At 42.4% G+C, this 24708-nt stretch overlaps 1 protein-coding gene across 4 annotated transcripts in view; it reads right to left on the minus strand.

The window, feature by feature from the left end:
* Positions 1-637: 637 nt before the first annotated feature.
* LOC125707168 (neuronal PAS domain-containing protein 3) overlaps positions 638-24708 on the minus strand; it is a 280684-nt gene continuing 256613 nt past the window's right edge. For 3 of the 4 annotated variants that reach the window (XM_048974124.1, XM_048974127.1, XM_048974126.1), the window contains exons 7-12: positions 18703-18821; positions 12861-13054; positions 11997-12103; positions 6409-6556; positions 5771-5886; positions 638-5131 (exon numbers count right to left, since the gene is read on the minus strand). In XM_048974124.1, coding sequence (XP_048830081.1) covers positions 3777-5131; positions 5771-5886; positions 6409-6556; positions 11997-12103; positions 12861-13054; positions 18703-18821 — 2039 coding nt within the window. In that variant the 3' untranslated portion in view covers positions 638-3776. The remainder of the gene's footprint in view (positions 5132-5770; positions 5887-6408; positions 6557-11996; positions 12104-12860; positions 13055-18702; positions 18822-24708) is intronic. The other variant, XM_048974125.1, reaches the window with a different exon arrangement.

Genomic DNA, 24708 nt, shown 5'->3' on the forward strand with positions numbered 1-24708 from the left:
AGTTTAGTAAGTCCAATTAGCCTCAGCATGTTTTTGGACTGTGGGGGGAAACTGGAGTACCCGGAGGAAACCCCACGACGACATGGGGAGAACATGCAAACTCCACACACATGTGACCCAGGCGGAGACTTGAACCCGGGTCCCAGAGGTGTGAGGCACCAGTGCTAAGCACTGCACCACCATGCCGCCCCACCCTTAAGCTTAAGAGTCCTGCAATTTTATGTAATGTTTTCTTTGTTGGCTTGGATTTTTTTTGTTTTAGCGCCAGGCTTTCAGTCTATACAGGGCTGCTTTTTAAAAAATTTATAACAAAGAATTTGGGTACAATTTTTATTCTTCTGCTTTTTCTGCTTTTCGTTGCAGGACACAAGGGCTCCTCCAAGTCGTTCTTCTCAGGAAAACACCTGTGCATGTGGAGTTCCTCAAGCCAAGCTTTCGTTAAGAGAACAGGAACCAAAACTGAGAGCAGAACATATCAAAAGGCCAGTGTCACAGTTAATTCCATAAAAATAAAGCAAGCTAGAAAGAAAGAAAGAACGAAAGAAAGGGAGGAAGGGAGGGAAAAAGAAAAGCTGGCAGATCACTGTGGTGTGTGGCGGTCATCAAGATGGCTGAAAGCAAAAGAAATTATGCCAGATAGTAACAAATCTAAGAGAAGTTTATTATGAACATGGCACCTGTAGGATGGTAAAAAACCGTGTTACAGAAAGACAACCATGTATGACATGTTTCTCTGAGCTGATGAGAATCTACAAAAGTATAAAATAACCCTGTTGTAAAATGAAGTATGTACATTTCTGAATTGCAGCATTATTCATGGTCAATGAAAAAAAGATGTTTTTTAAAAAAAATAAGCCAGGCACTCAAAGTTAGCTTCAGTTAGTTATGTTTTTCAAAATCAAACAAAAATAAAAATGTACCATAGTTTTCTCTTTTTAATATTTTAATTTGTTTGTATTTAGAATTTATAACACTGTTAACATTGATACTAAGAGAATTCCCTTTACCCCTTATTCATCTACTTGGCACCAAATTCCTCATAAAAGAATCTGTATAATTGTACAAGAAATAGTTAAAAACACAGACACAGTCTTCACAGGTAATGAAGTGTTTTTTTCATATTGTAATTTTTAAACACTATGTATCTGACAGCAGCTGAGATTAGTTTTAGTTTAAATCACCAGCAATCATTTTGACACAACACAGAAACATTAAAACAGCTCATCCTGCTGTTCCTTTGTAACACATGGGTGTATTTCCTGGTCCACGGTGTCTGTTTTAGAGCTGCCCCTCTCCCCAAACCTCATGCCCCAGTAAGTAGAAAACACTAACATCTACTATCCCAGAAATCTCAAGTGGCGACACCAAGTCCCCCCAAAACATTCCACCTGCCAACCTAAATTCCACCACATTTTCCTTTTTTGTTATTATTATTTTTTTACACCTATTTCTTATGACCTGGGTTTAAGTAACAACACACCATCACAGAAACCACAGACACTTGTTTCCTGATGTAGGGGAGTAGCCTGATTCAGTTAAAAAGACAAAGGCTCCCCCACCCTTTGCTGGACAGACTAAAAAACACTGAATGTTGACAAAGCTGCTGGACCGAACAAAATCAAGTAAACTAAACAATCAACTTAGTAAACATGCATTTCCAAAACACCTATAAAAATAGATTTATAGTGCGAAACATTTTGTCTTTTCATTTCTTTAAGAAATCTTTAAAATTGTTTATTGTCCTGAAATACTATTATGATTTTTTTTTTCCTGTGTGTTACAGGGTCCTTGAAGTCAACAGGTTTGGTGGAAACCAATGAAATACACCCAATGCATACAAGATAAGCACAAGGGACTCTGGGAATGTTTCACAACTGAGGCTTTTATGGTTCCAGTCTGTTACATGTTCTAAGTGCTACTTTAAATTTGTATCATTTTATTCTGTAAATGTAAGCAAGCTGGAAACTAAAGTCCCAGAATTCCTCAGTGGCAAATGGCTCCATAAACCTTTGAGCTAGTTAAGAGTCTTTTTATCTCTGAGAGAAAGAGAGGTCTGTAGACTACACAACAGCAAAGCAATAGCGGAAACAGAAAGAAATACAGACAAAAGGAAGCAGCATAAGGTGACACTACATAAGAAGGCCACCACACAAAATCCACTAACCTCCAAGAATCACTGATTCACTAGGACTGCAGAGAGGAGGGAGAGGGGCAGATACGACCCCCCTGGCCCCAGACTAGAGAAAAAGCACAGAGAAGACAAAGGACGAAACAGCTACATCAGCTTGGTATATACTGCATATAATAACGTTAACACATTGAAATCGCCATGGAGACTGACAGCCAATGACACTTACACATTGTACACATTTACGGGTCTCACGCTTGGTAATAGATGCCTTGATGGGCGGCTGCCAAAAGATGATGTGATAGATTTTTTTTTTTATTTTATGATATTTTTTTCTTCTTAAAATGAGAATCACAGTGTTTTTTTTTAACACCAAACTGTGACATTAACTTTTTGGCAACAAAGAGATAAAATTAGGAATGTGATATTCTTAAATGCAGTATTACATATCTGTGATTGTTATGCATGTATTTATTACAATCTTGCTGACTTATCTGAGATTTCAGAGACTTTATGGGATGCTGAGTGATGCTGATGACATTCAATGTACATAGGGACAAAAGAATCTGAATTCACTCAAATGAAATACTGTTAAAAATACACATTTGTGAACACAAACGTTTCAAGTTAATGACGTAAATTAGCCTCAGTTTTACTGAGAAAAGAAGATTAGACTAAAGAGTAAAAACAAAATCAACCCACACAAAAATCCATTCTTAAGCTCAATCAAATTGAGCATGCAAGTACATTCCCTTGATAAGAGAGGCAAATATGAAGGTATACCTGCTCAGCTAGAGGTAAGAGTTTTCTACAGAAAATCTCCCCACCTGGCATTCACCATGAGCTATGTACCACTACCTGCTTCAGCCAGCTAAATGAGGGTTATCAGATGATAGCACCATGGATCTGTAAGAGTAAATGGAACTGGGAATATCCTGGACTGATCAGTTTTGAATTCCTGGGATATTATAGTAACATTCTATTCACAGGTCAATACCCGGCTGAAATTGCTTTAAATGTGTGATTTGCAAGTCAGTTATGTCTGAGCTATAAAAAAAGAGAAACACATTAATTCTAAAATACTATTCCCCCGATTAGAAATGACAATAAAAATCCTCTGAACTATATCAAACAGGGTAACCTCCCTTCTTCAGCCTCGGTCGCCATCAAAATGTGGACTAAAACCGTTTCAGTTTTGGGCTAAAACTGTTTTGCTCTCCATTACCTTTAAATATACAAATTGAAGGCATCTTCATAAAGATGCAACAAAATCAACTCAAATAAAAAGTACATCTCAGGAGACCACAGAACAGGCGTCAAGTACTCAGAAGCTCTCTGTATGTGAAAAAGCCACTCTTTGCAATAAAGAATAATCCGTTTTAGTCTGTACAGAGAGAGATCGTGAACGGTATACAGAGAGAAGGACAGAGGCAAAGAAGCAGAGAGAGAGAGAGACAGAGAGAGAGAGAGCGAGAGAGAGAGCGAGAGAGAAGAACGTCACGGGGACCATTCATTTTAATACTATGAGCTCACTTGCTCAAATTCAAAGTGCTAGAATTATTTTTTTTTTTACCCATTTGAAACACAGTCTTATGCCTCAAATTGTCTTTGACAGTTGAACACAGTAATATGGTCTTGTTGTTTTGCTTTAATCTTCTTTACGCTCAAGAGTTTGTGTGGTGTGGATCCCGTTGCTGTACACGGGGAACGGGAGAGTGGAGAATAGTCCCTCGGCTGTGGTGAAGACGTTTGTCGCCGGCATCTGAGTGAGGCTCGCCCCACTGACCCCTCCCCCGAAAGGGCCGGACATGTTGAGCCGGTGGACGTGGTGGTACAGCATCTCCATGGGTGTCTTGGGGTCGATGCCGAAGCTGGGGCTGTTGACATCCACAAAGTTCATCGTATGGGCGTTGGGCAGCAGGTTTCCCTGCATGGCAAGGGTGACGTCAGCGGGGGCATAGCGGATGGTGCCAGTGGTGTAGACCCGCTGAGCAGCCGTGCTGGTGGCAGCTAGGGTGCCTGTCACCCGGTGGACCAGTGGAAGCACCACGTTGCCGGCCTGAAGCCGCTGGAGGGCCTCGAGGTCGCTGGTGTACAGCAAGGAACTGGAAGTACTTGGAGTCCCCTGCTGCTTGTCCCGCGGGGAGGCGGAGAGAGGCGGAGACAGGGGGTCAGAGGAAGAGGTGCTGGATGGTGGGGCTAGGCTGGCCACGCTCGAGGCTGAGGAAGGGGCAGTGCCACTGTATGCAGGTTTTCGAGCATTCGTGCCTTCTGTGCCAGGGGGTGTGAGGACAGAGTCGGGGATGGAAACCTGCAGACCGCCTCCCTGCGGGGACGGGAAGTGGTCGGTTGTCGCGGGAGGCTTGGTCATGCTGTAGGGGGACTCGTTCCTTGATATCTCTCTGTTGGGAGGGTAGTTCCAGATGCTGCTGTCGTTGTCGAAGTTGATGGGCTCTGACATCTCGGTCTTGATCTTGAGCACTGAGGCACTGCCAGGGGATGGTGGGGGCAGCAGGCCATGCTGCTCCCCTAGGGCCGAATCCAGGACCCCTGGGCTGGGGGTGGCGGAGGTCAGGCGTCGCCGCTGACTGCTGTCTCCCTTCTGCTTTTTCCTCCGCTTCTTCCGCTTCTGATGCTTTGAGGAGGCGGAGGTGTGGAGGTCGCCGGCGCTGTCCGAGTCCCTGGTGCTGTCGTACTCGTCGGAATCAGAGGAGAGCGAGTGAGGCAGCTCGACGGCCTCCCCGTCGCAGTAGCGCTCCACCTTGATGTGCAGGTTGCCGAGCCGCCCCAACCGGCCCTCCTTGCTCTCCCCCTCGCCATCGGATGGCTCCATGCTGTCCTCGCTGTCCTGACTCTCGGGGTTGCTTGAGCTGTCTCCCTCCTCCTGCCGCCGCATCTCCTGCTCCGAGGGCCGGCCTGGCTGCTTCTTGCTGTCAGACTCTGGGTCCTCGCTGTTCTCCGACTGGTTCCCCTTCCCGTCAGACTTGGAGTTCTCGTTGTCTTCTGAGGAACAAACAAAGGGCAGCCGCTATAAAAATCCATGTACCGCTCTGAAGAGACAGGCCTTGCTTACAGCTTGAAACTACGGTTAAAACCAATGAAAAATGTCAGACTTTGAAAGCTGTTTCAGTGTAGGTATATGTATATGTATATGTAGCAGATGGAAGGTGTCTGAGGCTAAAGCAGGGGAGAGGAGAGGGAGTTAGCATGTATTCCCTAGGGAGGACATGTGCCTGCACTCTCTCCTTTAAACAGATGCTAATTGTATAGCTCCTGTTGGCTACACCGGCGACCTTGGACTTGTACAGAGAGGGTCAGTGCTCGTGAAGTGCTGCCAGCCCCAAGAAGACTGGGTTGGGCCTGAGGCAGCTGGGGAGCTCAGTAGACCGAATGATGTACACAGATACAGAGGTGTAGCAACAGGGGGCTCACTATACTGTCACCCCTACCCCACAGCAACATCCCCCCCGCTGAACTATATCTCTTATTCCTCAGAAAGCAGCCCTATCCTCTCACATAAGATAAACACACCACATATGTACCCAGGCTGCTTCCCTCCCAGTATAACAGCAGCAGGTTAGCCATTCTCGGAACACTTAGGCTGCTTCTTGGGCGTGGTGCTCATTTTTTTATGATGCATACCAGAGTTTTCCTTAGAGTCTGATTCCGAGTCGGAGGTCTCGGATGACTCGGAGGCCTTCTCCGGCAGATTGGGGAGCTGTGCAATGTCTATGGGCGTGTCCTTGTACTCTGGATTGCTGCGGATACAAAAGAGGATGGTGATGAAGAAGTCGACCACAGAAAAGCTCTTTAAGAAGGTTGTTGTCAGGGATTGTCGGAGTGTTTGCTATTCTTCCCGCATTGCGATTGATCGGCTTCCTTCCCCAAAGGATGCCTCTCTCTAATGATCTCTAACAAAGCACTACTCTGGCCAGCAAGGGTGAAAGAAATTAAGTGGGGATTGTGGAGATAAATCTATTTGCCCATCAATGTGTATGAGAGGGAGAGGACAAATTCTAGAGATCTGAGAAGGAACCTTTAATTGAGATTTGGCTGAATTTTTACCTAAAGTGCAGAAAATCACATAGCGCCCTGAAATGTCAATGTTATGTATCCATGAATGTACCAGGATAATATTGTCATGCATCAGATTCCAAATGCTCCGGAATACAATACTACATAGTACAATGCAATGGATGATTTTTCAAGGAAACGATAAACAAAACAACAGGCAAGACAAACAAACTTGATGAAATAAGGTAAGCATCGGCCCCTCTTACCTGAGAACATAGTTTACCCAGATGATGTTCTTTTCATTGGCATTCTTGGCATTGATAGCGATAGTGGCGCTAGACTGGATCCAGATATAGCCGCCATTCTTCTGTATCCAGCGGTAATACTTGGTAACACACTGTCCCTTGTTCATCACTGCAGAGGACAGAATGCCTAGTGAGCTTAGCCAAATAGGTGCATTGAGTTCATGGAGTCCAAATGTGCCAAAGAAAGGAACGCTGTGTCAGCGTTCACAGCAGACTGCCGCTATACCTACCCATGACGTACCATGCCAGTGATCTGCAGCGTGAATTACCAAGGATCATTTGGACTTTGGTTTCATACAAAAACATATTATGGAAAAATTGATTTCATGCACATTTTTTTCCTTAATTTTGAGAGAATGAATCCATGGATGGTTGTTTAAAAAATCAGCTGTTTAAAAAGATCTATGAATTAAATAATGATAAGTTTTCATATACTGAGATATGCGCCTCTATAGGAGAATGTACTTCAGGATGCCATAACTATAGCAAACCACTGGAGGGAGCTGTGAGTCTGCACATACTGGCAGCAGCTGCCATGTCCTTGTCAGGGTTTGCTGAACTGAAGATGCTCTAGCGGTTGCAATAAATTTGGCTAAATTAGCTGCTAAATGGTTATCTCAACCAATATGTATTTGCATTAATCATCATGCTCTAAAACAGAAACAGTGAGAATCTGAAAGAGGTAGTAAATTCATATTCTTGGTTTAATTACAGCTACAAATAGGCCTTAACACAGAAAGAGTTTCACGAGGAGAATGATTTATATAAAAAGAGGTCCAGTAATTAAAAACTATTACGGACTGATAGTGTTGTCTGAGATGCGATCCCAAGGGCTACAATAACTGAAATTATTTTGCAGGCTGCTTTCTCTGCGTGAAAAGATAGAACAAATTACAAAATAAAGAGAATCATACACAAATAAATCGTATAACAGGCCCCCTCCCTTTTGCATACCCTTGTATTAACCTTCACCGCTGTAGCAATGTGGAGTGATATACCCACTGCACAACTGCTGTTTCATGTACATACTGCAAATCCTGATCACTTTACTGCCCAGTGACAGTGCACTGACCTATGCTACACAGTGCAGAAGTAACATTACACTGCTTTAATCACTGCCAATTAAAATGTGAATTTAAGCATAAAAGGCAAATAGCTCTATGTATAGAAGTCACAAGGAAACATTAAGTGATTTAAGTAATAATGTAAATCTGATAAAATTCATGAGCTTCATGAATTTCAATTAAAAAGATACCTCTGAACAAATTAAAATAAATATATGCAGAGTATAGCAAACAAAATAATCCAAGTAACAATACCGAATGGCTTCGCTAACCCATTAAAAATGAATTACAGAATATCTAAAGGTGCATATTAGGCAAAATATATTATAACCCACGTCCAGTCAATTGCACTTTAATGATATGCATGTGCTATAATGATACATGTTTGCTAAACTGCAGAATTCCTCCAAGAGGGTAAACTGTCAAAGCAGGAAGGCCAATATTTCCCTGTCTGTGGCGTGGGCGTCCGGCCTGCTCTCCTTCTCCTGTCTGCCGGTGCCTGCCTTGTTTACCTTCGATTGGACAAACCCCCTCTCCGCAGTGCCGTCGATACGCACTGTCCGTCCCTTCCCACGTCTCTGCAGGTGATGCTTATTTTTTAACCCCTTTCACTTACGGTGCCATTAAATCAATCGGCCTGCTCACACCATTGATTTAGCGTTAATGAAGCTGCTTTTTTCCCCCCGCGCTGAAGTTTTCTGCTGCTTTGGAGGCATTAAAAGGAATAGGGGCTCTTTAATCTGCGGCGCTCTCCTGCAGCCCCAGGCATGCCTGTAGGGCGGCTTCCCGCGCACCGCGCCAAGGCCCCCCTGTCCTTCAGTTTGTTTTCATCATCTGGATCTCTTCCATAATGGCAGCTACCTTTCAGATACCCTTTACCCACAGCGTCCCGGCCTGCGCTGGGCTCAGCTTCTGTATAAAAGTAGGTAATTTACACCCGTGAAATTGCTTTTTAGAGAAGTCCTTGCCGTCCACAGGGATATTACTGTAAAGGCAGCGCTTTTAAGACAGAGCGAAGGAGAAGAGAGAAGTTTGTCTCTTCGTCTCCCTGGGCCCTGAATGGAGTTCGGCCTCAGTGCGCTGTCCCAGTGCCTTGCTCTTACGTTGCCTTTTTCGATCCACTGCATTATGCCACATATTCACTTTTCCGCATTATATTTACCGCCATTACATACACGATCCATTAGTATTTTCTTGGTATTCCGTATGTACCCTTTTCCCCTGCGCCTTGATGTTATCACTTTTTGCATTTCAATTTGCCTTTTGATTAATAAATTAACAGATCTTATCCATCTCCCCATCTACCTGCCTGTTTATATCATACATTACAGTAACTGGCCAGATCTTGTAGAGATTAGCATAAAACTGGGAAATAATGGAAAGGCAATTTAGGGTTATGTTAGGTTTTTGAAGTTTTTTCTTGAGTAAGACTAACTTGTTCAAACTATTTTTTTGTTGCACACCTTGGACTAATTGTGCCACAGCTTTGCACTTGTGAGTAGTGTTTTCCGCCAAAATCTTGCCACTTATTAATCAAGGCTATCGTTTTATTCTCTATGCAAAACTCATTCAAAACTAATTTCAAAAGTAATGTGAGCAGCATGGTGGCTCAATGAAAAGCACTCCTGTGTCACCCCTCCAACGCTGAGGGTTTAAATCTAGGCTCTGGGTTGTGTCTATGGGGTTTGCATGCTCTCCTCATGTCATGGGGTTTGTCTATGTGCCCTGTATCTGTGCTCCCTAGGAAAGTCCCAGGTCCCCTGAAGCTGTCCGGCACATGTCACTGGAAGGCAGACGAACATATATAATCATATATTCATTATGTAAAAATTGCCTAGCCCTTGGTTTTTGTAATTAGTAATAACAGCAGAATGGGATTCCTTTCATAACATGTCAGTATCTGTCTGCTATCTTATAAGCGCACTGGAGCTCCACGTCCAGACGTAGGAGCGGCCTCTTGGACCACACCTTGCCATCAGATTTATTAGCATTTAAATACAATATGAGGCACCAAATTACTGAATGAATGAAAAAGCACGAGGCACATAACATGCTGCACATGTGTAATAACATTTATGGCTCTTTTTTGCTTTTACCAGAACAACCATGGACAAACATAGCTACCAATCGCTTTGTACTAAAGGCTTTGTGGTATTTCTTGCCTTGTGTTTTGAGAGCTTTGGGTGGGTTTTGGGCTAGTTTTGAGACACTGTTGAGCTGAAAATGCTAGCCCTAGTGGGAAATCGCTGTTTTGGAAGGAAAGCGTGTTGTACAGAAATGAGCTGAAGTAGATTTGCTGCATGGCCTTAGGTAACATATTCTTTAAACTTGACACTGCATATTTGGTGTACACAATTACACAGAAACAAAATCTCAATACAGAATGTACAATATGCCACTAAATGATTTAACAATTCTTACACTTCATCTGAACAAGTGCTGTTTACTGAAAACCTGATTTACTCCTCCTCAGAAAATGTCATAATGAAAATTTAATTAACATATCATTGGACGTAAGTTTAAGTAGAATCATGATTCAGATGAGGAGTTAATTTAAACAAATCTGAACTGGTCTTTAGAGACCAGCTATAATAGTGTGCTGGAGGCCTATGGACTGGAGGTATATTAGAGGTATATTTTCTGTCTGCCATTACGGTGCCTAATGGAATTTGCTGCAAACTAGTGCTTTGCAGCATGCACACTGCTTTGGAAATGTCCAAATAACAGAGCGCTTTCCTTTATTAAGGAAAAGCATGCGCAATGACCTTTAATTACAGTACAGCCTGCTTGGTCACTAGGTTTACATTTTTAAGGTATGATTAAAAAAGCTGATAGGTTTATACTGCCTGCATTTTCAAATGCGACATTTTTTGCACAGCTGTAAATAACTCAGAATTGTTCAGAGTATTCATTAAATAATTCCTCTGTCAACACACTCCTTTTAAAACAGGCCAGTGGCGCGGCATGCGATAAATCAGTCGGACGCAGCACTGGACATGCAATATATTACAATGTAGCATTTGGAGTTTGCTGTCGCCTTCCTGTTCCTGTTCAATGTCAGCCTGCTTCACTGCTCTCTCTCTGCTGGGTTTCAAATCAGAGCCTAATGGACCCAATCTGGAGCCTGTTTAAGGAAAAGGGACAGTGCGCTGTGGTGGTAATTGCTCTCTAATTCAGCTGGACCCCCAATATCTAATCAGATAGCAAAAAATTCTCCAGCAGGCCCAAGGACACTCATCCTCCTCCACAAACACCTAATAAAGCAGGGAAATTTATACCCCTCAACCCTGCCATTAGAGCACATGGCCCACAATGCTCAGCGCGTGGCCTGCTTCCCAAACACTGCTGTACGCTGCCGCCACCTTACAAAACCCTCTACAGAGTGCTTAAAAAAGCATCATTAGCTTTAGCAATGGGCCATTTTTTCATTTGAAATGTTGCCAGTTTTTGCATGAAAATGCTAATCAGAGAAAAAATCTTATGCTGGCTGTACTATTTTTATTAAATTCTAATTTTTTCGCCTGTATTTTGCTCTCTTCAGCTTCAAGACCGGGAGAATTCAGAGCAAAGATTCACTGTGGCATTCAGTGTCATTCGTTTCAACATAATTTTCGAACTCACAGCTTACTTTCCAGTGAGGTATTAAATTTTAATTACTCATGTAACCAACAAACAATAAAAAAAACAATAAAATTACAGACGTAGAGGAGCTGTTGTTGACGACAATGCAAACGCTTGTAAATGCAGATCGGAAAGGGGACCACTTAAGTAAATGATGGAGGACAGAGCAAAGTATCAATGGAGTTTGATAAAGCTTGAGATTTACCGCTGGGCTGTGTGAAATGAGTACGTCGTCCAAAAGGCTCAGCACAAAGTGCTGCTCGAGTGCATTTATCCAGATCGATGCTTTTCAGCCCAATCACGCTTGAGTTACCTGTCACCGACATTTCCCAGCTGCAGGAGACGGTGCTCAGGCTGCTACTAGTCACTGTCTTTCCCACGCTAAGAGCGAGGACCCCAGACCAAGTCTGACACATTCCTGTATGTGCAGCTAAATGCACACATACATTGGCACAAGACACCTGCTCATATGAATTCACTCGCATTATTTAACCAGCATGCTTCCTATTGGGATAAATAGGTTGTACTAAACAGGTCCATCAGGAGATAACAATGAATTTAAACTGAGGGTTATTTTAGCAACTTGCCCAAGTAGTTTATGATAATTTGAACAAAATAATAGCATATAAAAATGATAATGTATGCTCCACAATCAAAACCACAGCTCTTTACTGAGGTCTGGGTCAGTACTCAGGCCTGTAAATGACTCAAATGCAGAAAATCCTGATTTTACATATGGACAAATGTATGAAACTTTAGCAAGCTTATAAAAAGGCATTAAAAGTGGGTGTGTAAGTTTTCAAAGTAAAAGCTGCAGGTCAGTATGGGTGTCCTTCTCCCAACTGTGTCCGGCTGTACACTTACGGTCCAAATGGCTGTGCCGAATGCCTTCCACATCTTCCGCGTGGATGAACTGGTAGCATCGCTTTCCTACAATGTCGACCGGGGTCAGGTCCATGTAGTCACTAATTCTGGGAGGAATGGATATAACCGTTAAACAATGACAAGGCGAACTGCTGTGCTTTTACTTTAAATTCAAAGGCTAATCTAAAGAGTTTCTTTAAGTAATACACTGAGCAGTCTGCTGTGAACCAGAGGCTGAGGAGAGTACAGGGCAACGTCTTCTGCTTTCAGCCCAACAGGGCTACTTACTGCCTCATCATAAATAATGTGAGAGCAGTAACACTTTCAGTAAGACATCAGGTTGATGTGAACCCCAGGGTTATAAATAAAACAAATAAAGTATTTCTTTTCAAGGTTACATATGTTAACTTTCCAGCAACACTGTTTATGTGGGAAGCTAGCTGGCTTTTTACCATATTTATGCCGAAATACACACATATCATCTGCACATTAACTCTATGACAGGGATGTGAAAGCGAGCAAACCTTCACACATAGACAACCTGTAGCTGAGATCTGCTTACTTAAATTTTGCGTAGCTGAAAAATACATTTGGCAAAATATGCTATATATAAATTTTTATTTAACCCCTTCAAGGTTCAGAAGCCTCTCAGAGATGCAAGCAAGGATTACATTTTTTCCCTTTTTTTAAGATTTGGTATTTTCTATGATGTGCTAGTTCGGTTATAACATCGGAATCATGTGTTTATGTAAGAATATGACTGTTAATCAGTGTCAAATCAATCTTTTAACGTCTCTTATTACTGCATAATAATAATGATAAAATGACCCACCTGAGATGGGTTCAGGATGTAAGATGTCTTACCTATTCTCACAGTAGACAATGTTTAGGTCCATATTGACTCGGGTCACGAACATCTGGCAGTCGATGCGGACCTCGTTGATTGTGGGAGGGGGGAGGGCATGGGCCACCACTACCATGCCCATGATCTGGTTGGGTACCGATCGATTGTGGGTCAGCGCCATACGGATCCGAAGCCGGCCTGTTATATGGATAACCTTGGAGAGAGGTGGATGTGTGTGTCAGCGCATATGACACTGGCCAAGGTCAATGAGGCTTATTTAACAAAACAGCTGATATGAGGCGAAGAAGCATCACGGTGCCATGGTGCTCATTAATTCTACAAAAACATCATATAAAATATAGCAAATGTCAGATAGACATTAATGATATATAAAAATCAATTCCAAGAGGCCTATTTAACGAAACGGTTGCTATAAGGTGAAGAAGCATCACGGTGCCATGGTGCTTATTAATTCTACAAAAACATCACAGAAAACATCGCAAATGTCAGAAAGATATTAATGACATATAAAAATCAATTATGAATGAAAAAATAATGTTAAAAACATATTTTATGATACACTGATGAAGAAGATGTTAAGAAACTATTTGCCTCAGCAGAGAAATACAGTAGTGAAGGACATAATTGCCTATTTCTAGCTTTGCTAGTTTTGCAAACCTTTAAAGTCTTTGTAGCTCCATTTTGCCTGGAGCAGGAATTGACTTGATATGCAAACTGTACTTTTAGATCCATCCATTTTAATCACTCTTAAAAACCTCCTGAGAATCCCCATGTGCACCCCTCAGAAGGCAAACTTTACTTCCTTCTCATCTATAGACGCAGGGTCTGCAGTAGCATGTGCTGGTAAGTGGCAAGATGCTATTAATATCATTTACAGAGGCAGGCCGCACTCTCTACGCTCTGAAGAGGCTCGGGCCGTCGGGATTTCTTTATGACTCTCCTCTGCCGCTAAGAAAAGGCATCCCGGTGTTGTGGAACTAAATCCCCCTTTGGCAGACTCTGAACGTTAGTTAGCAAGCAGCAGTGGAGAATTAAAACCACATCCGGGAGCCTTCAGAGCTGTGAAATTTAACACAACCTCGACACAGTACAATGGCTCTGTCAAAGTGAAGCCTTGGCAGAAAATGGTTTTCCTATCCAGCAGATTGCATAATGTCTTCCTTTCAATCCAAAGCCTCCCATTTCTGTATCATAGCGACTCTCAGCCATTGCCTCCATGCTGAATGGTTATTATATGCCTCACTCTAATCCTAAAGACTTAATGCTCCTCTCCCATGCAGGAGGGAGGCAGATCTCACAGAGGAATTGGATTTTTCAGCATGTTATGTTTTTAATGTGTATATTTCACAAACCTATCAATTACAAATATACTTTTATTAATAAAATCACTTTTGTCTCTGTCATGTTTCATTTATCTGACAATTCTTTGTTAAAAAAGGAAGGATTGTAATCACGAGAGGATGTTTTATACGGGATTGAGATGAAATGCCCTTTAACATAAAAAATTGCCATTCAATTGTCTGCATTTGCATTGCTATGCTGAAAAATTAACAAGAAAAAAATGTGGACTTTGCCAATAGAATAAATACACTTACAGCAACCATTTTATCATTAGGGCTTTATGGCAGCTGACTATCAAGGTATGACAAATCCAAATGAGATTCTGTTAACAGCTCAATTAAGTTAAATTAATTGCAAGGCATTCGGAACAAAATGGGAATACACACAGGGCCCCCACAAAAGGGGATTCGAAGCAGCAGTCCAGCCGGAGGAGAGCAGAGCAGACCAGGGCAAAGCAGCTGTCTCCGGCGCTCGGCAAAGACTTACAGCGAGCTGTCCATCACGCTCTGATAGACGAGTGACAGGCAGAGACACGCTTGACAAGAGCGCTGCCAGTCGGCGCTTCAATAAGACATCACAGTGATTTGGGGGGGGGGGAAGACGTCTAAGTAGTGCGGCCAGCAGCGTGAGTGCGCCTTGTAAATATTGTATCAGTGCCAAGCTGCGTGCCAATCCGGCCAGGGCGCCCTCCAATGAAAATAAAGGCCTTCGGTAAATAAATAAACCCTAGAATATATTTAAAAGCATACGAGATGGAAATTACCCCTCTGGACCCTCAAGAAAAGGGCATCGAAAAGTTTAGTTAAAAAAAAAATGAATGAAATAAAAAGCTACTTTTTGAAGTAATTGCCACAAAGAGAGAGGCGGCCGGCTGGACTGCTGCAGGATCGCTCTTGGCAAGAACATCGTAAACTGTGGCCGAGACGTTAATATGCTCAGCCGGCCAAATGCAAAGTGACGCGGTGGCGGCGGCGAGGAGGGCGGCGAGGAGGCAGTGTGAGGCACACAGCACAGCACATCTCAATTTAATACAACATAACAAAGGGATCAATTCCTATAATTCATGGTTCGGCGCACAATGCCCCCCCCCCCCCCCCCGTCAGTGAATATAGAGGCGTATACATATGGAATCAGGTTCATCAGCTCGCTGGGGCTCTCCAGAGTGCTTTTGAAATGTGATACAGCACAAATAATGACGGAGAACCTTTGCATGAATGAATTAAATAAGATGGGCCTGGGATCCGTTTAAAAAAAGATGGATTTATATTTAAGCCGGGGGAGGATTCTCTTTGCTTTGACCTCTGGAGTGGAGAGGAAACGTGAGCAGCCATGATGCACAGGAGGTCCAGTCCCTGACCACCCCGCCGAAAGCTCCCACATGGCATGCACTACTTACACAGCTGTGTTATGTAACAACACAAACTCTGCCTTTATTCAGAATCAGTGCAATAAGCAGTGTCCTGGTCGGCCTGGTAATGCATGTGGCATGCATGTGTGTGCGTACATATTGATACCAGGCTTTCCCGGGCCCAGGCCGATTTGCATGAGGTGTGCGTCTGTATACGTGCAGCATGAAAAGACTGCGGCGGGAGAGACAGCGGCAGAAACAATGCAGGTTTTCGAGGACGAAGCTCCCACCTAATGCCAGGGTTACACTTTATCAGCTTTCCGACATTAAATTATTTTCTGAGATTAAAGAAACCTGGCAGAAAACAGACTGTCCACAACAAAGAGACCTTCAAGATATTTTTGACCACCAATAAAGCGTTGAATTTCAGGAAATAAATACCAAATGACATTGTAGTTTCAAGGTCAACAAACTCAGTGAGTTAAAAAAATCTGGTCATTATTTGAAAGTTTGAAATTTAGCTTCTGCATTTCAGTGAATTATTTTATTCCATAATATGTATCTTTAAGAGCAGAAGCATTCGATAATGTGTGTTACCTAAATGTGTGAATTGGCTCTTGAACAGTTCAGCAAATTTAGACATACAGTTCATTTAGATAAGCAGGAACACGACGAGTCACACAGACAGAGCACAAACATAGTGAGGCATCAGTGCAAACAATGTGATCATCTTGAGAGGACCTTTAGAGTGTCTTTAATTAAATACATATTTTAAGCTGTATGTCGGTTCTTCACTCGGACAAAGAATACCGTCCTGTCTGACTCATGGTAATGAGTTTTTATAGGAAGGTTGACGTTGATAAAATCTCTGATGTATGTTCTTATAATTTGTAGGAGTGTGCATTCGTATTTTATTCATAAATTAAAGCGTCTGAAACAATTTTCTTCAACTGCAACATAAAAAATCTTGAGGCTCCATTGGCCCTTTTAAATACACCCGATTAAAAATTGATTCATTATTGTGAAATGATGCTCAAAAAATATATAATACTATGAGAAACAGCAAATACAGAACAAACGGGGCAAAGGACAACAGCACATTCACATTCCTCACCTCTAGTGACTCAAGAAATATACTTTAATCTATTTCTCTCTGCAGTAAAAACTTCCACCATTTCGGTACCTTTAGAGACCTTAACCTACAAATGAAAATCATATTTATTGCGAGGTCAAGATAATTCCTTCAGTATATTACAGCTGGAAGTCACAGCACAGCCTTTCTCTTCTAGAGTGTTTCCCAGACAGCCAGAGAAATGAGGCTGCGATCGCATATGTGTAAAGAGCCTCCCTGTAAATGTGTAATGGCAGAATACGCCTGTCCATCGCCATACTCTGCTGCACACCATGATTAGGCTGCAGGCAGCCGCTCCTCACCTCCTACTGCCTAACGGGAATGCCTGCACACACGCACACACACACACATGCACACACACACACACACACACAAAAACATATGTACATGCGTGCGCGCACACACACACACATGCACACACACACACACAAACACACACACAAAAACATATGTACATGCGTGCGCGCACACACACACACACACACGCACACATGCACACACACACACACACAAACACACACACAAAAACATATGTACATGCGTGCGCGCACACACACACACACACACACACACACACAGATAGTTGTGTAATCATATCTTTTTGGGGGGCGCTCATTCATTTCTATAGGAAAAATGCTAACGCTAACTATGACAACTTTAACCCCTACCCAGCCCTAACCAAAACCATGTTTTTTGCATTTTTAGTTTTTTTCATTGCAGTCACGGATTTTTATAAAATAGAGTTTTCCCTTATGGGGAACAGGAAACTGGTCCTCATAAGGCAAAAAAAAAAACAGTTATTCATCACAATGCGTTCGTTGTGGGGAGATTTGGTCCCCACAAGGTAAGGTATACCTGGACCACTCTCACACACACACACAAACAATTTATAATTATAAATTTGTGGGGACTCTCCATTCATTTCTACGGATAAAATTCTAATCCCAACATGACAACCTTAACCCCTACCCAGCCATAATCTTAACCATAAGTAACCAAGTAAAATTCTTAGTTTTTTTATTGCACTCAAGGATCTTTGTGGGGACCTAAAAATGGTCCCCACAATGTCAGAATAACAGGTTTTTATTACATTGTGGGGGACATTTGGTCTCCCCAATGTAATATAAATCTAACACACACATACATACACAGATAGCTGACATATATACAAGGCTTCATGCTGGTCTGCAGATGTACCAGAAGTGTGAATGATAGTGTCCAGCATCCTAACAATCTCCAGTATTTATGTAACCAACATAACTGTGGTTACAATCTCAACTGGACAGGAGCAAAAGGGCTCGTTGACCATTAATGTCAGCATCCATTCGGCTATATGACACACTGTACCTTGACAATATACTGTATTATCATGGAAATATTAAAATTATTTCTCAGAAGTGATTTTCATTTAAATTAATTTAAATGAATTCAGTATCTCTTTATACTTTTACTATATACTATATTTATCTGCCTGTTGATATTTGCTTTTAGACACTTGAACTATAATCTTGAAATGTGCATATTCATGCAGTTACTGGGTCTGTGCTTGTCTTTATTCGCATATAGTTCCATCTCCCAAATGCATAGGGGCCTGTAGTCTGTCCTTGAGGAACAACCTGGATAGTTAGCCAGTTCCTGGTAGGGCACACATGTTCACAAACAGCTCAGCAACTAGCACATCTCTCAGCTGCAGGAGGAACCAGGAGAACACAGATGAAATGTGGATGACACCCAGTGCATGAGTGAACACAGGAGGTGGTCGGGTTTAAATCCCCGAGCCACAGGATGTGACCACGCTGCCCACTGAGCCAGCATGCTGCCCCACTCACCTAAGCATACTGCATGTATTTCACACAAACAGGGCAGGGTCTGTGACAGCATGTGAAAACTATCAGTAAATGAAGATCGAACAGCATAAAAATGTCACTGAGAGAATGGACATAAGTTAAAGAGGAGTAAATGAATACTGGAAGCAGAGGATGGGAATGGAGGAGGGTTCCGGGGCTGGGGGCTGGTTCACCTTGTAGCCGGAGGACTTGATGTGGACACCCCTCTTGGTGAGCGTGGACTTCATGCGGATGAAGAAGGAGCGTTCCAGGGAGTTTTCGGGGGCCAGGAGGCTGGGGCTGCTCGACTCCACTGCAGGAGCAGACGCACGCGCAGACACAGAGACACACCCGCACACACATGCACACACACAGACACAGACACACAGTTACTTCACAGCACCTCCTGTGTTCACAGACACAACCCCGAAGTTCAGGGCATATTAAAAAGATGGCTAGATAGAGGGCTGCAATAGCTCCTCATTGAGTTTCTATCATCTCAGGCTAATCGTCTGAGAGAAAAGTGTAACTCAATTACAAAAAGAGAACATAATGCCAATGAAAGTTTGACAATGTTTCAATCAATAACAGTCTACTTCTGACTTTATATATTTGCTGACTATAAAATCGTTCAACAGCATTGGTAAGTGATTCTAGTGATTTCAGTACACATTTATTTTTATGTAATAAGAGGTTTACTCTGCTCCTATTTGCTATTCATTTTTCCCATTAATTTAGACATTATTGAATTAAAATCCCATGAAAATAATAGCAAAATCAAACATTTCAAATGTCAAAAACACTGAAATCTGAAAATGCATAGTGTTTTCTACCATTTTATCAAACAAAGCAGTAAAAATGTTACGCAGTAGGGGAATCAATTAAATACCTGCAGCAATTGTCTCATAAAGCAGTTTGAAAAGGATCCCACAAGTTTACAAAGGCAACAAGTTAATTTCGGCCGCCTCACCCTCCACGACATCGTGCCTTTTCGCGGGGAGGCTGTGGGGGGGGGGGGGGGGGCAGTTGTGTCTTTGAGAGTGCTTCCACAGAGCACCAAAGGAATGGGGAAGGCGGATTAATGTGGAAAAGGGATTACCAACAAGACACCTGGAAAATCCCGTTTTCTGCTGCTCTGCATCTAACAAAGCAGCAGACTGACTTTATTTGCTAAGCAGACACAATGCATCCTGGCTGTGGGCACAGCTCACTCCGGCCTTTTCACGGAGACCCCTTTCTTTGTTTCAGAAGACATGAATTAAATGTCATTTAAAATCTAACTAGTCCTTTATCACTCTGGGGAAAAGCAGACCTATGTTATATTTAGTCATTTCATTTCTTCTGATTAAATATGAATTACTATGAAATTTTTCTCATCATCTAATACAGCAGAATACGCCAACAGCTTTTTAATACACTATATAAGCGCAAACTTCAGCTCTAAGAGTTTAATTCGCCCCTCTAATCCAATCACATCAACCTTATTTCTCTTATCAGAGATTCCCATTTTGAATTAAATGAGCTCATTAGTTTTAATCAAAGGCAGAGAGATCAAAACTTACACTTAAATGCTTTAGATCAGAGCTGTCAGTCAGCCGTAGAGTTCTATTTTACTAAAACACAAGATCAGAGCCCCTCTGAACTGAGTGTTTTTATGAGGTGCGAGATCAGCTTAAAGACACAGCATTACATTTCATTCCATCAACTGTTCCTCAGTGCTGGGGTTGCCTTCTGCGGGTGGCAGCAGTGTGGAGGAGGACGGGCTGAATCGAGGGCTGGTAGGTTTAGCTGCACTAACTGCACTCAGCGGGAACTAGCTAGCAGAGAAGGTCACTCCCCTTCCCGGACATTCTGCTGAAGCTGAAATTAGTGCGAGGATTCCCCATCATGTTTGGGACAAGATGGCAGTAAACAAGAAAAGGCAGTAAATCACTCAGCCAGTGCACTGTACCCCAAACATAATGTATGCAATTACACATGTTTATTTCACAATGCAAATAAAGAAAACAAATACCAGTATGTGTATTCCTAAAGTTTTTTATTATTGGGTCATTAGATACTGCTATCATTCTTATTTCATATATAAATTTACTTGTTTAAAAAAAAAAAAATAACACTGATATACTTTACTATACGGTAAATTGATGAAAATATTATCCACAGCTTAATATATATATACAGTATTAGAACTGATTGTACCATCATACCATAGTGAAAGAAAATTATTTTTTTAAAACAATTTTTAAACGTAAATTTTTGGACTTTACTCTTACTGTGTTTTAACCCACTGTCTAGGAACCTAGTGATTTCCTCACTGGCCGCTATATATATTACCAATATACATCTATACACAGAGACAGTGAGCCACTGCATGGTGAGCGTTGACCTAACCGTATTTAGCCATTTCTGGCACAGTTGCAAGTATTGTGGGACTTTATAATGTGTCTGATCTTTTTGTATTTTTTCTCCATGTACATGCTGGTGTGTAATGGAAGCACGTTAAAGGTCAAGTGCTAGGGCAGATATTTTGTGCTGGAGAGCACTGGGTACCCAGTGAATTGGCTCTTTCATTAATATTGTAAATGCAACAAGGAGTCATCCTGACATTAAGGGACGGCTGGCACGCTACCACTGACTGTATCAGTCTGGCCAACTCTGACAGCATCTGGAATGTAAATGTTTGCCCCCCCCATGTAAAACCCACTATCAGTCTGAGTGCCCGCAGTGTCAACAGTTAGTGCTTTTGTTCTCAGTTTGACCTGAGTTTCCTAGATGCCAGACAGGGCCGAGGGGCAGCTTGGACACACACACCAATGCCAAAAAGGTGCCAAAACCACAATAGATTAACAGGGTCAACTGGTGAGAGTCTGCTGACCCTTGAACCGACCATATTGATACCCTCCCTGCCCACTCCCCTGTACTGGAAATCTGGCCTTTATCATAAAAAAAGGGAAATTATTATTGGCACAGTATCTTTTTTTGTCCTAAAAGTCTAACTATACACACATGCGCATGCACAAACAAAACACATTAAAAAACAATCCAGTAACTAATTTAACATCCTGATGGCGTGACATTTTAAATCTAACAAGTTTTTCCCTTCTTCTTAGTTTCTGCGTGGCTGGTGTGCGCTTCTAGGGGATTATCAGAGAGTGCTCTCCCTGGCCTCGCATTGCACCCACAGGTATTCTCTCGCACTCTCTGCCAGTTGGCCGTCCATATTATTCTGAGTAACAGATGCATTCCTTAAGGGTATTTCATGTGACCTTCGGCGTAACATTTTGTCTCCTGCATTCAGCGTGGCGATTGGCATTTGCAGCGCTCTGACCTGAGCCTGGGCGTGTAATCACGCAGGACAGCCTTCCTTTCGATTTCCTCTGCCCGCACGCGCAAACGCACACGTGTGCCGTTTTCCTGGTGAAGCTAAATTCTATGTTTCTCATTAGTTTGCTGCAGGTCCCTCTGAAAAGTCTTCCAGTGTTTTAGCATTTTTAACAGTGTTTCAATTTACTCAAATTTCCCCATTAACCCTAAAGGACAGTTTTGTACGATGCTTATAAGCATCAGAAAAGATGACACTGCTTTTGAAAGATAATATAAAAAAGATGAATATTCCTCACTGACCGCTATATATTACAGATGCACATCTATGCACAGAGACAGTGAGTCTGTCCTCAGTAGTCACTGGGTGGTGAGCATTGACCTTGAAATCCTGCCCTACAATTCGATTTCCACTCGATGGTTGAATATCTCTGCGATGCACACATACTTTCCTTTCACAAATTTCCCACAATCAAGTGGTTTCACTCGTGTGTATGGCCACGTCAGCTGTAGTGGAGTTTGTTTTATTATTACCCGAAGAGAACCACTAAACGAATAAGCTACATTAAGCAAAAAGTTCTGCTATACACAGACAACCTGGAGGATCTGTAATGCCTAAACCATACTAAAAATATTACCCCCCTGCAGTCATTCAGTTGGTGTAGGTCAGTAAGGGACTTTACTGTGTTTTAACCATAGTGATTTCTATAGCACATAATATATTTGCTATTTTTGTGTGCAATTTTCAGAAATGTTGTTAATATGAGGAGCAGTGATATTTTCTAAAATTCATTAAAATTCATTTCAATTAAAATTCCACCCAGTAACCAGAGCCTCACCCAGGTAAAGCCGAGCATACAGCAGGCTGCACATCAGGCTCTGGGAAACCACACATACATGCAAATGGAAAAAAATATATATTTTTAGCACTAAAATAAACAACATAGAGCTACAAAGTGTAATCAGAAAGCTGTAATGACTCATGAACAAACCTCTAGGACATAGACCCTCGCATCATGTGACAGTGACCTGACTTTGTCATGGAAATTCTTTTCCAAGTTTCTAAGCTCGTATCAAATGCAGAACAAAACATTCATACATAAAAAGACGTGAAATGAATTTGAAAGCTTTTCGATGCCACTGTCCACGTTTAAATGATGGCATTGTGAGCTCTTCCCCGTGGTGAGGATTGACCGTCAAAAGCCAAACGTGAGCCCCCCACTCCACCATGTCTCTCTCATGAGTGGGTTCAGCCTGGGCACAGTCCTATATTCTCAGCTACAAGATTTGTATACCTCAGTCAGCACTGCCCAGTCTTGCATTCACTTGCCTACAGGGCCGCTAATATTTCTCAATTTACATTTATATAAATATTAGCGCCAATTGAAAACGTCAGCCATTGACCGCACATAAATCATGATAAAGTGTACGCACTGCAACAGGGCATTTCCAGCTTTGTGTTATTCCAGGCTGCTGTAGGTCTTCTCCCTTTGATGAATGGAGCGTCGGCATGTACATTAGTAATGATATATAACATACCAGCCTCCTCGCTAATTGGGAGCCCCTGCCGACTGACTCCATGCCAAAGCAGTACCAAGCGGAGTTTTAACTCTGCACAGCATCTAATGGCTTTGTTATGGCTAAGTGAGAGCAGGAGCACAAGGCAGAACATTCCGGACAGCAGTGCTGGAAGCTTATATGTAACACATACCAGAATCCCAGTAAACCACTCAATGGCCATTTAATTAGGTATACCTAGTTAATACAGGGTAGGCCACATTGTTACCTCCAGAACCACCTAAAGGATAGATGTACGTTCAGAGAAGCCTTTCTGCATGTTCGGTTGTACTGGGCTAGAAGTGGGCTAGTTTAGCACTGGTGTCCTTCCTGCTAGATTTAACATGTCTGCCGTACTCCTCTGAGCTCTGTCTTAAACACAGTTTTTCCATACAAACAGGAGCTTATAAATGACCGCAGGTTCTTCTCCAGTTCCACTGTATTATCTGTTTCTTAGTGTCGCCTCTGCCTTATAACTCTGGTTTGTCAGCCACGTCGTGTGTGACTGAGATGAAACAGCCACACCTGTAGAAAGCAGCTGAGCAACATTCACCAGCCTGCTGAATGGCCGCGCATGTCCTGTGCCGAGCGCCCGACTCAAACCGCAATCACATATGCAGCAGACGGCCTGGCTGCCCGCAGGCCTCGGCCATTACTGAAATGATTAGCCACCATAAAGAAGGACCTCTTGATATGTTTTCTGCAGCTGGTCCAAAAAAGGTTGCTGGCTCACCTTTCCTTGTCCTTGGGAAGAAAAAAAAATCTGTAATACTTTCAGCTGAAACATATTCTATAAATGAAGTCCCCTTCTGAAAGGTAATAAATTTCAAGCCATCTACAACATGCTCAGTGTCAGCAAGCAAAGGCGTAATTACAGATTCATACCAGCACATTTAGAACAGAACGAGAGGATTAAATACTTCCAATAAATGCATTTAATAAGGCACCAACTTCGAGATATAAATATCTCTGAAAGGCCTAAAAAGGAAACCAAAAATTACATAAGGACCAATGCATAAGATCTAAAGGGGTTTTAACTGCAGTCATGTACAGTAATGTAACCTCTCTCAAATGTGGCCTAAAACAGGCTTATGGGAGTCCCCTGTGCTTCTTATAATGGGCTCCAGGATTGGCGTGACCCTGTCCTAGGTGGACGACGGAAGACGGATGAACACCACTGCAAAGAGACCAGGGCGTTGGCTTGGCCTGTTGAAACAGGAGCACCGCTTTGGTGTGAGAACGAAATTGTTGTGTCAGTGGGTTTAATTCAGCTGTCAGCTGAAATATGTTCCCTGCTATCTGCTCAAGGACAAATTTCCACT

The sequence above is a fragment of the Brienomyrus brachyistius genome, chromosome 14 (assembly GCF_023856365.1).
Source record: "Brienomyrus brachyistius isolate T26 chromosome 14, BBRACH_0.4, whole genome shotgun sequence".
NCBI lineage: Eukaryota > Metazoa > Chordata > Actinopteri > Osteoglossiformes > Mormyridae > Brienomyrus > Brienomyrus brachyistius.